The 13,153-nt window shown below is 42.5% G+C and overlaps 1 protein-coding gene across 6 annotated transcripts in view; it reads left to right on the forward strand.

Annotated features, from left to right (window-relative positions):
* Positions 1-11,880, forward strand: part of VWA8 (von Willebrand factor A domain containing 8) — a 279,042-nt gene extending 267,162 nt beyond the window's left edge. For 4 of the 6 annotated variants that reach the window (XM_074988426.1, XM_074988447.1, XM_074988434.1 and 1 more), the window contains 3 exons: positions 4,481-4,579; positions 6,246-6,484; positions 8,906-11,880. In XM_074988426.1, coding sequence (XP_074844527.1) covers positions 4,481-4,579; positions 6,246-6,484; positions 8,906-9,014 — 447 coding nt within the window. In that variant the 3' untranslated portion in view covers positions 9,015-11,880. The remainder of the gene's footprint in view (positions 1-4,480; positions 4,580-6,245; positions 6,485-8,905) is intronic. The other 2 variants (XM_074988442.1, XM_074988464.1) reach the window with 2 other exon arrangements.
* Positions 11,881-13,153: the final 1,273 nt, after the last annotated feature.

The raw sequence follows: 13,153 nt of genomic DNA on the forward strand, positions 1-13,153 counted from the left end.
CAGGGTCTGGTACTCTGGGTTTGCGTACTCTGAGACCTTACGGTAGTGAACATAAGAATATAAGAACGGCAATACTGGGTCAGACCAAAGGTCCAGCTAGCCCAGTATCCTGTCTGCTGACAGTAGCCAATGCCAGGTGCCTCAGAGGAGGTGAACCGAAGACAATGATCAAGCGATTTGTCTCCTGCCATCCATCTCCCGCCTTCGACAAAAGGCTAGTCACCATACGTTACCCCTTGCTAATAGCCGTTTATGGACCTAACCTCCAAATATTTATCGAGCTCTTTTTTAAACTCTGTTAGAGTCCTGGCCTTCACAGCGTCCTCTGGTAAGGAGTTCCACAGGTTGACTGTGCACTGTGTGAAGAAAGCTTTCTTTGATTAGTTTTGAACCTGCTACCCATTAACTTCATTTGGTGTCCTCTAGTTCTTACATTATGGGGACAAGTAAATAACTTTTCTGTATTCACTTTCTCCACACCATTCATGATTTTATATACCTCTATCATATCACCCCTCAGTCTCCTCTTTTCTAGACTGAAAAGTCCAAGTCTCTCTAGCCTCTCCTCATATGGGACTCATTCCAAACCCTTAATCATTTTAGTTGCCCTTTTCTGAACCTTTTCTAACGCCAATATATCTTTTTTGAGGTGAGGAGACCACATCTGCAGTACTCAAGATGTGGGCGTACCATCATTTTATATAGGGGAAGTGAGATATTCTTTGTCTTATTTTCTATCCCTTTTTTAATTATTCCTAACATCCTATTTGCTTTACTGACTGCCGCTGCACACTGCGTGGATGTTTTCAGAGAACTATCCACTATAATTCCAAGATCTCTTTCCTGATCTGTTGAAGCTAAATTTGCCCCCCATCATATTGTGTGTATAATTGGGGTTATTTTTCCCAATGTGCATTACCTTACACTTACCCACATGAAATTTCATTTGCCATTTTGCTGCCCAATCCCTCAGTTTGCTGAGATCTTTTTGAAGTTCTTCACAGTCTGCTTTGGTTTTGACTATCCTGAACAGTTTGGTGTCATCTGCAAACTTTGCCACCTCACTGCTTACCCCTTTCTCTAGATCATTGACGAATAAGTGCAATAATTAGTTAAGTCAATGAAACTTGCACCAAGTTAAGTGTTACAGGACTGTTTGATTTGTGCTGCAGCACACATGGGCTGTAAGTTAGCTTTGAGGAGAACATAGGAATGTTCATAGAATGGTCTATCTAGATGGGTATCCTGTATTCTGCAAGTGGCCAGTGCCAGCTGCTTCAAAGGGAGTGAGTAGATTAGAAGTTCTCTGCTGAGAGAGAGAGTGAGTAGACTATGTAATCATCAAGAGAGCCAACCTGTTGCCCATTCCCAGCTTCTGGCAACAGAGACTAGGGGACACAGTTTTGAATCCCTGCTTATTTTGGCAAATAGCCATTCATTGGCTTATCCTCCATGAACTTACCTCCTTCTTTTTTGAACCCTGTTAAGGTCTTGTCTTTCACCACATCCTCTAGCAAAGGGTTCCACAGGTTGGCTGTGTGTGTGTGAAGAAATACTTCCTTTTGTTTGTTTTAAACCTGCTGCCTACTATTTCATTTGGTGACTCCTAGTTCTTGTGTTATGAAGTGTAAATAATCGTTTCTATTCATTGTGTCCACACTAGTCATGGTTTTATAGATCTCTAATCTTATCAACCCTTGTTTTCTCTTTTCCAAGCTGAAAAGTCACATCCTTTTATCTCTGTCCTCATATAGAATCTGTTCTGTGCCCCTAATAATTTTTGAGCCCTTTTCCATACCTTTTCTGGGTCCGATCTATCTTTCTTGAAATGGGGTGACCAGACCTACATGCAGCATCCAAGATGAGGGAATACCATGGATTTATACAGAAACAATTTTTGTCTTATTATCTATCCCTTTCCTAATGTTTCCAACATTATTAAAAAAATTTTATGGCTACTGCACACTGAAGGCTTGTCCACACTGGCATGTGCTTTGTTTTGTTTTGCGGAAACACCCTTTTTCGTCAGACATTTCACAATCTGCTTTGGACTTGACTGTCCTCAGGCCCACCAAAAGTGGGTAGGGAAAGCTGGTGGGTGGTGGAAGTTGCTCCAGTCCTGGCATTTCAAACGGACAACTTGGGCGGCGGCCAGAGCTCTAGGCACTTTGCAATGCCGTGGCAGAGCTGCTCCAGCTACGGGTGGCTGCGGGTGGGGTGGCACCACAGTCCTTGTTTTTCCCTCATTGGGATGTTTTATTGTATTATGTTATGGTCTCTCTTACCAACCAGTTCAGCTATATTCACCTCTTGGACCAGGTCCTGTTCTTTGCTTAGGTCTGAATCAAGAATTGTCTCTCCTTTTGTGGGTTCCAGGACTATCTGCTCCAAGAAGCACTTATTTGTCAAGCAATTTTATCTCTGCATCCCATCCAAAGCTGACATGTACCCAGTCAATATAGGGATCATTGAAATCCCCCATTATTATTGATATCTTTATGTTTATAGCCTATTTAATGTATTTTTATGTGCAGCCCTGCTTCTGAGGCTAACTAGCATGATATTTTTATAAAAGGATCCTCCATGGGTATCATGCGCAGAGTCCTTAGTTCTTTCTTAATCTTTTCTCCCTATGGAATACAATAAACCCTTGATTTTACAGATCCTGATTTATTGTTTGGGAACAGTAGACATCTACCAGCCCCCGGATGTTCCCAAAGTCCACTTAATCAGTGCCTGTAAAATCCTAAATCCCCTGCCCCCCCGCCCCCCCCAAAAAAATAAAAAGAAAGGTGACTTACCAGAGCCACCACTTCCACCCGCCAAACCCTCCATCATGGCCTGGACCACCTCCGGAGCTGCCATGTGCTTCTCCCACCAGAGGAAAGGCAGCGTATGCAGACAGACCACTTGGGTACATGCCCAGCCCCAGTGGGAGGAGTGCGTGACAGCTCTAGAGGCAACAGCTCCACACTGGGCAGCGTCAGCTGGGCAGCAGGGACTCTCCGGCCACATGGCGAGGTCACATGGTGAGGTCCAGCCACTCCCACCGCAACAGTGGGCTCTGGCAGCTCTTCCAGCAGCTCCAGTGAGTCAGGGGCTTTGTGGGGGTGGGAGGGGTGGACTGGGGCTGGGGGAATCTGGGGTGGGGAACAGTAAACCCTCATGTTTAACGGACTTACAGGTTTAACGACACCCCTGCCCCATTTGTCCATTAAATCAAGAGTTTACTGTACATGAGAAAAAACATTTTGGGTTCTACTTCTGACACTAGATATTGAAAGGTAAATGGAAGACCAAGATGTTCGGCATTTGGCTTCTTTGTATAACAGTTATAATGTAGGAAGCTGCATTCTTAACCCTTTTATACTAACAGTTCTTAAAGTGTGACAAGTAGCACTGATTCAGTCAGTCCTACTGCAGCCACCTGCACAAACTTCCAAATGTTATAGATACCTTTTAGTTTTGGCCTGCAGTTGCCCATATACATTAGTCATGGCATGGGCCTCTCTCATACAGGAATGATAAGTATTCCAAATTGTGGCATGATTTGATGACATATGGACTAGGACTTAATGCAAAGCCAATTTTCACAAATCATCTAAATTTGGTTTGTGCCCAGTCGCTTCAAAGTGAAAGGCTCATTCATTATTGTCTTATGCTAAGTAGCATGGTTATGCTCCCAGGCTGCAAAATATGGCAACATGACTGTCAAAACAGCCATCTGGAGAAGAAAGTTAGAAGATCCAGGTCCAAAAATATAGCGTTATGAAAGAGTTGTGTGACTTTGAAGCCAAGAGAACATAGTTCTCTGCACTTTACCTAATTTAGCAAGTAACCCATTTTGTTTGGCCAACACATGTACAATCAATAATGAGCTCTGCGCTTTCACTGTGTGACTTTCTGAACGCAATCCTAATATTATCATAATTAAAAATCAAAACACATAATGGAGCTCTTGGAACTCACCCCTCAGTGTATTTTGAGCTATAGGTTTAATCTCTACCTGTAAAGTGAACGATGGATTTTTAAAAATGGCTGTAGCACCTTTTTTTTTTTGTTGGGTTAGAACAAGGTCACACAAACAGCTTGTCAAACGTCAGAGCTACGCTATTTAACAATCCATGTCTGGTGCGCAAGGTTGCTGGAAGAAAGGAGTAAATTGTAAGTCAACGTGAAAAATGAAGATTCTAATCTCATTTAGCACCACTGTAAAACTGGTGGAAAGAGGTAAGTATCAGACCCTAGAAATAGTGAGTTACTGCTGCTTGTTTTCATTAGGTTTGGCAATTTTATCTTGCAACAACAGTCTTTTCATGGCAGTGTAGGCAGTTCCTTTAAATTGACCATAAATGTAAACAACAACCTGTATTTATCTTATACTTAACAGCAAAATGCCTTTTACCATCCTTCACGTCATTCTGAGTCAACAGTCACTCCTTATTCTTAACTGAGTAATCTTTAATTCTCTTCCCTGCAGTACGATATCATGGGGCATTCAGGAGATGGTTTCAACATTGCATTGGTTGGGAGTGACAAAGTTCCCAAGAACAATAAGCAAAGATTAGAGATTCTTAAGGTAAATCCTGTTGATAAATAGTCGTGGATAATCAAGAATTGTACAATGCAGAAGATAAGTTTGTACTGGACACAGACGATAATAAAATAAAGAGAGAGAAGTTGCTGGAAGGGTGGAGGAGGAGGAAGGTCATAGGAGTTGTGTATGTAAATTCAAAGCGAGGGGCGGACCTCTAGAATATTTTGAAATATGTGTCATAATAGTGGAATAAGGATGCATCTCTTCTGAACTGTCCTGAATATTCCATTACTGAGTATAGGAATTTCCATACATGCTGTTCGATTTGTATAGTTGTCTATAAAGCTCTCCATAAATAAAAATGTTATTGTTAGCGTGTGACCACTGATGAGGGGGACTACAATGTGATCCTGAATACTTGTTTGTACAGTGCTCGGAAGACATGAATTACTATAATAGTAGAAAGAGTATGTCAACTCTTAGGCTGAAAAGGTGTTAAACCTTAACTACAAAACTAAATGCAATTGAGAAGGCATTGCTGCATCAAAGCAGCAGAAAATCTAACACAGAATTTAGTTTATCGACAGAATGGTGCTGTGGAGCTATATAGTTAAGCTGGCAGTTTCAGGGAGAAATCTTGCTTTTTTTTAATCAGTGCGTCTTTTAAAAAGTGGGGTGGGGGTGTTCCCCCAGAATAGGCAGTTTTATTAGACTAGGAGAACTGGGCTTTCCACTGACCAAACTCCCTGTTGGTAAAGTATACATTGTCATCATGAGCAGGCCTGGATTAACCAGTGTTCACTTGGGGCACTTGCCCAGAGCTTCATTAAAAGGGGCTCGTGGCTGCCAAGCAAAAACAAAACCACATGCTGCATCCAACCAGAGCACCACATCACAAGGTCACTTACTCAGATTTGGAGTGGACACCCCTTTGTTATGATGGAGGAGTGGCTGGGCCAGGCCTGAGCAATTTGGGGCTGTGTGAGCATGGGCCAGGAAAGGGAAGGAAGTGGAGCTAGGCAACTAACATTGAGAGGCTGCCCTAGCCTGGGATGGGAACAATGAGTTGGGTGCAGCAATGAGGAGCAGAGGAGAGTTGTTAGTGGGCTATGGGATGAGTGCAGAATATTGGGGCCTGTGAAGTGAGATGTGTTGTCACTGCTGGGATGTGGAGAAGGCAGGGTTGTCAGGATGAGTGTAAGGTTAGGGGCATATGTGGGGTAAGAGGAGCATTCTGTGGGCTCTGCGGGGTAGTGGCATGCCTGGGATGAAAACACTTTCAGAAAGTAAGAGGGCCCCAATTCCCACAGTGCACAGAGCCATGAAATTCTTTAATCTGATTGTAAGTCTACTGTTGGTAATAACATTTCATACTGAAGTCCATTAGTCTAATGTACAATAAGAACAGATGAGATTTGATCAGGGTATTAGGAAACCCGTTCTCCCCGCTCAGATCTATAGCAATGAGGAAACCCAGTCTCCAGTCCTACCACACTGTGATTCTTCTAGTTGTGACACAGCAAACTGAATTTTAAGAATCCTAAAATGCTGCATAATCTCTAGAATCTGCTGCAGGATGCACATTTCTAAATGTGTTTCACTTAGTTTGTCTTAAAAGAACGTTTGCTCCCTTCCATACCCCTTAAAATGTGTGCCTTGTTTGGAATAGTGCTCTTTACAGTTCCTTTTGCCTTTTTGACATACCCAGATCATGCATGCCCATGCTCAGTTCTGCATGAGCGGAGACCATACTCTGGAAGGGACGGAGCATGCTGTTCGTGAAATTGCCAAAGAAGAGGCTGATGAATACTTTGTGGTGGTTTTGAGTGATGCAAACCTTGAGCGATATGGTATCCCGCCAGCAAGATTTGCTCAAACCTTGACCATCGACCCTCAAGTTAATGCTTTTGCCATATTCATAGGATCCTTAGGAGACCAGGCAGACAAGTAAAACATATTGCTGCTAGTGCTTGGGAAACATGATTGCCTTTGTCATGAATGTAAAGAGTGCTTGCAGAAGAACGTAGTATAGGCACCAATGGCCAAGCAGTAATATTCTTCTCTATTTTATAGGTCAGTAAGGTTTTATTTCTGCCCCATGCTGTTTGGGCAGTGAAGCATCATAGACCCTACGCCACTTCACAGCATCTATTTCTAGCCAGTTCAAAGCATTGGTATCATCAAAAGGTTGTCTATTCAGTTTTCCAGCTCCAAGATAGCAACTTTCCAGGGCATGAATCCAATGTGAAATTACAGTTTTGGCCACAAATCAGTGTATCAGGGCTCCTCCTTAGTGAAAGAGTTAAAAATACATGTACAGAGTCTGTTCCAATGTAGGTTAAACTGTAACTGAGTAGATGTTCAGCGTGTGAGCAATGCCTGAAAACTAATGGTATGTTTCTTACAGTGGCTCCATAGCCTTTGTCATAGCTTGATGGGGTGCAGCAAGGACAGAGAAATTTTACACTGTCTGCATTTGCTGTCCAATAGCTAGTACATACAATCATACACTCACAGAAGATTAGGGTTAGAGACATCGGGAGGTCATGTACTCCAAGCTCCTGCTCAAAGCAGGACCAACCCCGATTAATCACTCCAAGCCTAACCTTAAACCTCTTCAAGGATAGAGATTCCACCATCTCTCTAGACAACCCGTTTCAGTGCTTCATCACCCTCCTAGTGAAAAAGGCTTTCCCGATATCCAGCCTAGATCTCTCCCTCTGTAACTTGAGATCATTGCTTCACTTTCTGCCTATGCAAAGCTAGTATCTTCATCATGAACATGTAAGGCCATCTCAGGGGTAGGGATGGTCTGGGGGCAAACCCCGCCGATGCCCGCTCATGGGACCATGGGCAACCCCCACCACCATGCCATAGGCCCCTCCCCTTCCTCACTCTGCCCCCACCCTGACCTCCTCCCCTCTCAGCCTGGCTGGGGATTACCTAGGGCAGGGAATGGTGGATGGCAGTAGCAGCAGGGGGTCACCTCCCCTCGGCCTCCCACATCCACACTCACCACGTGGCCCAAATGGCAGCCTGCTTTGCTCTGCTGCACCCTCCCAACCTGTTTAGCCCCACTTCTCCACAGGCAGCTGGGAGCACTCCATGGTGACTGCTGGGGTGGGGGGTGGGATGAGAGCCCAGGGGAGGTGACCCCATGCTGCTGCCATCAGCCTCTGTGCCTTGCCTGAGGTAATCCTCCCCCCTTCCCATCCATAGGACCTCTGGGTTGGCACTGCCGGTGGGTGGAGGACGCAAAAGTGCAGGACCTGGTGCAGCTGCCCCACCTTGTCCTATGGACAGGATAGCTCTGTAAGCATGTGGCAGTTACCATTAATATTAATGGGCCAATACTACTTTGAAAAAAGCCATTGACTGAAAGGATGGTAGACTCAAGCCCAGGAGGAGTTAGGCCACAGCATGTAGCATAAGTGTAAAAGGTTTGGAACATGCAGCTTGCACGGTGGTTGCTGTTTGTTGAATTTCTGCAGGTTGTGTCAGGCTGTTGCTTACATTTCCCATAAAGAGCTCCTGTTTTGAAATTTTACTGCAGATTGAGTTTTATTTTGCCTTTGGGGGAAAAATGGATTAGTCATGCACATTCACCCAAGAGGGAAAAAGGTAATCAAATTGACCCATTTACTAGATATAGCCTATAAAAATTTTAAAACTTGTTTAAAAATCAGTGAACCAGTATGCATCAAAATGCCTAATTAAATATTAGAAATGAATATCTCATATAATAATAAAAGCTTTGAATAAAACTGTGCCAGGCAGACTAACTACCCTAGGTCTCAAGCGACCAGCTGTAGAAAAACACAAACTCAGTTTAACCTATGGTAGGCTAGAAGTTGAAAAATAAGCAGCAAATTTAAAACATATATATATATATAATATAAAATTCACATACAATCAGTAGTTCTAGTGAGGTGGAGGAGGGTAAGGTTAACCTGTCAAAGTGTTTAGTAAATACAGTAGCATTTTTAAATGAACTAAATGATTTCCTCTTACAGAGAGGGAGTTTTTAGTTGTTTCTAGAAGATTAGCTGAGCTAATTCCTTGTTCGGTCACTGGTACCGTAGTCTGAGTAAAACTTTTCACGTACCGGAAACAGTGACAATAACAAATGAATGGAAGTCTGTAGAAACAGGCCTGTTGTCTTGCTGAAAAGACCTCTGTGACATAACTGCTTTCAGCATTTCCTTGCGCTGCTGCTTTCCCAAGCTTTTAATTGCTCAGTGAGAGCAGTGTGAGTGGCATGTGTTGGCAAGATATTCTTTCTCCAGGAATTCTCAGGACTCTTTGGTTTGCTGTCAGGAACATAATTTGCAATGGTAATTCTTTCTTTCCTCTCATTCTGATCCCTAGGCTGCAGAGGATGCTACCAGCAGGCCGGTCTTTTATTGCCATGGATACCAAGCAGATCCCTCAGATCTTGCAGCAGATCTTTACATCCACCATGTTGTCCAATGCCTAAGAAATTCCCGTTACTATTAAATAATTGGGTATAGTAACAGTTCAGAAAAAAGCTGCCTGATGAAAGATGAAATCAGCTTCTGTTGAAGACAACTATAAAACTGATGACTGTAATATTGCAGTATGAAAATTATATTTCTTTAATGAAAGCACCAAAAACAACGCTGTAGCTTTGATTTTGGGGTGAAATCCAACTGGTGCCTTCAGAGGAGTCAGAGGATCACAGTGCAGTTGATGCAGAGCACAGGACATCTGAAATGAGCAGGACAACAGATAGCAGACCATCCTAGTTGATGTATTGCCAGTAGCTCTTTGGAACAGCATCATTTTACTCTGTTTTATTAGCAGTGTTTCTTGGGGTTGAATACCAAGTTATACAGCAGTGCGCAAGTCAGACCCAGCTAATCTGCCTCACTGTTGTGTTTGCTGGGTTCACATTTAGAAATGCCAGTAACAGCCCATTCAAACAAGACTGCAGGTCAAATAGAAATGCCTGCCTTCCTTTTTTTACTCCCTTGTCCTGATCTACAAGTGACCTTTGTTGTTGGGTGTCAGGAACAACAGAGTAGTTTGGGAGGCACAGAATTGCAATATAAACATGCATTGTTGGATCAACCGCACAGCTCCAAGTAAGGAAAATCCGTACAAAAATGTTAGGCCATGCTAAAAGGAGTCAGTTTTCTCTGTAAGCTGAGTGCTTGGGCAGCTGCCCAGGAGAAATTCAGGTGCTGCCAGCTGATTAGCAGAGCACCCACAGTTTCTATTGGTGGTATACATGCATGCCTGTCTTGGTGCATATAACAAGATTTTTTCACCCATAGATGGGGAAAATTAGAGGGGCCATTGGTCACAGTGGTCTAAGTGCTGGTCAACAGTAGTACAGTATGTGGACCAAAGTTATGCCACTTCAATTACCTGAATAACTTAGGTTAACTTACCACAGTATCTACACTTCACTGTCTCAACAGGAGACACTCTCCCACTGACTTCCCTTAATCTCCTTGGGAGGTGGAGTGCACAAATTTATGGGAGAACTCTACCATCGCTTTAGCATGTGTGTCACCAGACCAGCTAAGTCAACACCCACTGCATCAATCACAGAAGTGCCAATCTCCTGGTAAAAGCAGACATGGCCTAGGGCCCATGAACAAACATTTCAAAAGGGCCCATCGCCACGACCTTCCCATTGCATGATAGCAGATGATGTCCAGTTTCAGTTACCAGAAATCCCAGGAAAGTGTCTCTTCCCCCAGAGGCACAATATGCTCATGTTTGGTTTTTTTTTAACATTTTGGTTGCACTTTCTGATTTGGTTTCTAAAATGTGAAGCTGAAGAGCATATCTGTGTCTCAGGAAATAAATTCTTAATAGGAGAGAAAATAAGTAAAAATAAAAAATAACTCCAAAGAGTAAAACTATGTGTTTTCCATGTTGGTAGGAAATCTGTGTTTGGGGGTTTTCTTTTAATGCAGAACACTCTCACTATGTGCATCGTTTCTATTGAGAGGATTTTTGTTCCTCTCCATATTCTCAAACTGGAATCTTTTGTTTAGAATTAAGTTGGTTTGTGTTTGTACTGCACTTTGAAAGTGAAACTCCCTAGATATGGGCTAAATAATAGCACTTTTGCATTCACTGTGCTTTAGGAACACTGGAATACTTAAGCAATTGAATTCACCATCCTACTTCAAGTAACTGTTCACTCTCCTCACCACCAATAAAGTGACTCTTGTCCCGTAGTTGATTTTAAACTATTATAAAGAACACTGTCTCCAGTCATGCTTAGAAGTTGTGATACTTTGTTGTAAAAACGGGTTTTCAGATTCCTACAAGATTTCTAACTACATTAGAGATGCTTTTGGGGAGAGATGGCGGGAAAGATGGCAAGCACGTATCTGTTTGCTCCTTCGTTTATACAGAGCCATCCCCACTTTATGTAAATGTAGCATAATGCATTTTTGTTGCTCTTGCCATTTCCAGCCATGTCAGTCCTGCAGCAGCATTGTAGACCCCCCGTCCTGTAAGATGACGAACACCCTCCACTTCTGTTCAAGTACCGAGACAGTTGAGAATGCCCAGCAATTCTACAAATAAGGCATTTTGGGCTCGATGAACAAAAAGAACTAGGTGCCTAAGTCCCAGTTGTGGCTCCACTGCAAAGCACAAAACTGCCTAACCCTGCAGGAGCCTAAAGTCACTCAGCACCCAACATTTCAGGGTAAAAGTTTCCTAGGAACACTGTTTTGGCCTCTGGGCATGTGGTCTAATACTGATTTCCTGCCTAAGCCCCAGAGCGAGTCACACAGAAGATAGGGATCGGGCGGTCTAAATCATGTGTGAGGCCCACTACTGTAGAAGTGTTCGGTTGTACTGTTGAAGCTGCTCTACTCTGGATCACTAATGAAAGCGTGCCTGAAGCAGGGGGACTGGTTGTGGGGTCTGTCACTTCTCAGGTGAATATTCTTAGCCTGAACTCTAGCGTCATGCTTCCTCGGGCTCTGTGAAAGAGTTTTAAAACAGTTACATCTGTTTCTAATTTGCGCCCTTATGAATATCTGTACTTCATTGGTATTACTGTGTGGTAATTACACTAAGCAGTCCAATTTCAAACAACAGCAAATTCTGACCTAATACCACAGCAGTAAGACTTGACCCAGTGTTGTGTAATAATTGTTCAAGCTAGATAAATATAATTCAAAATGGAGTTTAAAAACTGACCAGGCAATCCAAGCACCCCCCTGCTTGGTGAGAAGAAACAATATTTTTCCAACATTTGTTAGTATTGTGATGATGACTATGACAAAGACTACTGCATAAATATATGAAAATAAAGGGGCTAAACATGGAATTCTTTCCTGGAGAGACGAGAGCATTGGAGCACTATTCTGTGACTGGATTAGAAAACAAACAAACCACACATTTGCTGCTGCAGCAACTTTTTGTAGTTTGGAAATCATTAGTAAAGGGGAAGATAATAAGACAGAAAATACATTGCCTCTCAATAAATCCATTGTACACCCACATCTTGAAGACTGCATGCAGACGTGGCTGCCACATCTCAAAAAGATATCTTGGAAAAAGTTCAGAAAATGGCAACAAAAATGTTTAGGGGTATGGAACGTCTGCCCTATGAGGAGAGATTAATAAGACAGGGACTGTTCAGTTTGGAAAAAAGATGGCAAAAGAGGGTGGGTCTATAACCTCGTGACTGGTATGGAGAAAATCAATAAAGAAAAGTTATATACTTCCCATAACACAAAAACTAAGGGGCGCCAAATGAAATTGGTAGCTGGTTTAAAACAAATAAAGGGAAGTATTTCTTCATGCAGTACATAGTCAACCTTTGGAACTCCTTGCCAGAGGATGTGAAGGCCAAGACTTAATAGGGTTCAAAAAAGAGCTCGGTAAATTCACACAGGATAGGTCTGTCAAAAGTTATTATCCAGGATGGTGAGGGATGATGCCCCTAGCCTCTGTTTGTCACAAGCTGGCAATGGGTGACAGTGGAGGGATCACTTGATGTTCATTCCTTGACGGTCATCACTATTCTGTTCACTCCTCTGGGACACCTGGCATTGGCTACTGTCAGAAGACAGGATACTGGGCTAGATGGACCTTTGGTATGCCCCATGTGGCTGTCTTGTGTTCTCAGAACTCTGCTTGGATTGTTAAAGAATCTTGCAGCTAGGAAAATACTTTTCCCTTTTAAAACAGTAATTCAAGATTTATTTTACTTACTATGCTACAGACCACTTGATTATACAGATCCATCCCTGGTGTAACTCCATTATCTTTACAGTAGAGATTAATGATATTTCTTTTGGGGACACAGTCGGATTGAATTTAGTAGTAACATTTTATAAAGGAGACTGACAAGGGTAAATATTTTTACAAAAAGTATCTAATATATCACCTCAGAATACTAAAAATGGTATAAAATCAAACTTTCTTGTTATTTGTGCTATTTATTTAACTATGTGCCATTCTCTCATTTGGCACGACGAAAATAATTTTTTTATATTGTTTTCAGCTGGTGTCTATTCAAATTTACTTTCAGGTTCTGGGTAGTAACAGCATACTGCAGCAGTTGAAACCCAAATACTTCAAGGGATTTTTTAAAGTATTTTCTAGGAGAATTTA

This window comes from Carettochelys insculpta, chromosome 1 (genome assembly GCF_033958435.1).
Source record: "Carettochelys insculpta isolate YL-2023 chromosome 1, ASM3395843v1, whole genome shotgun sequence".
In the NCBI taxonomy this organism is placed as follows: domain Eukaryota; kingdom Metazoa; phylum Chordata; order Testudines; family Carettochelyidae; genus Carettochelys; species Carettochelys insculpta.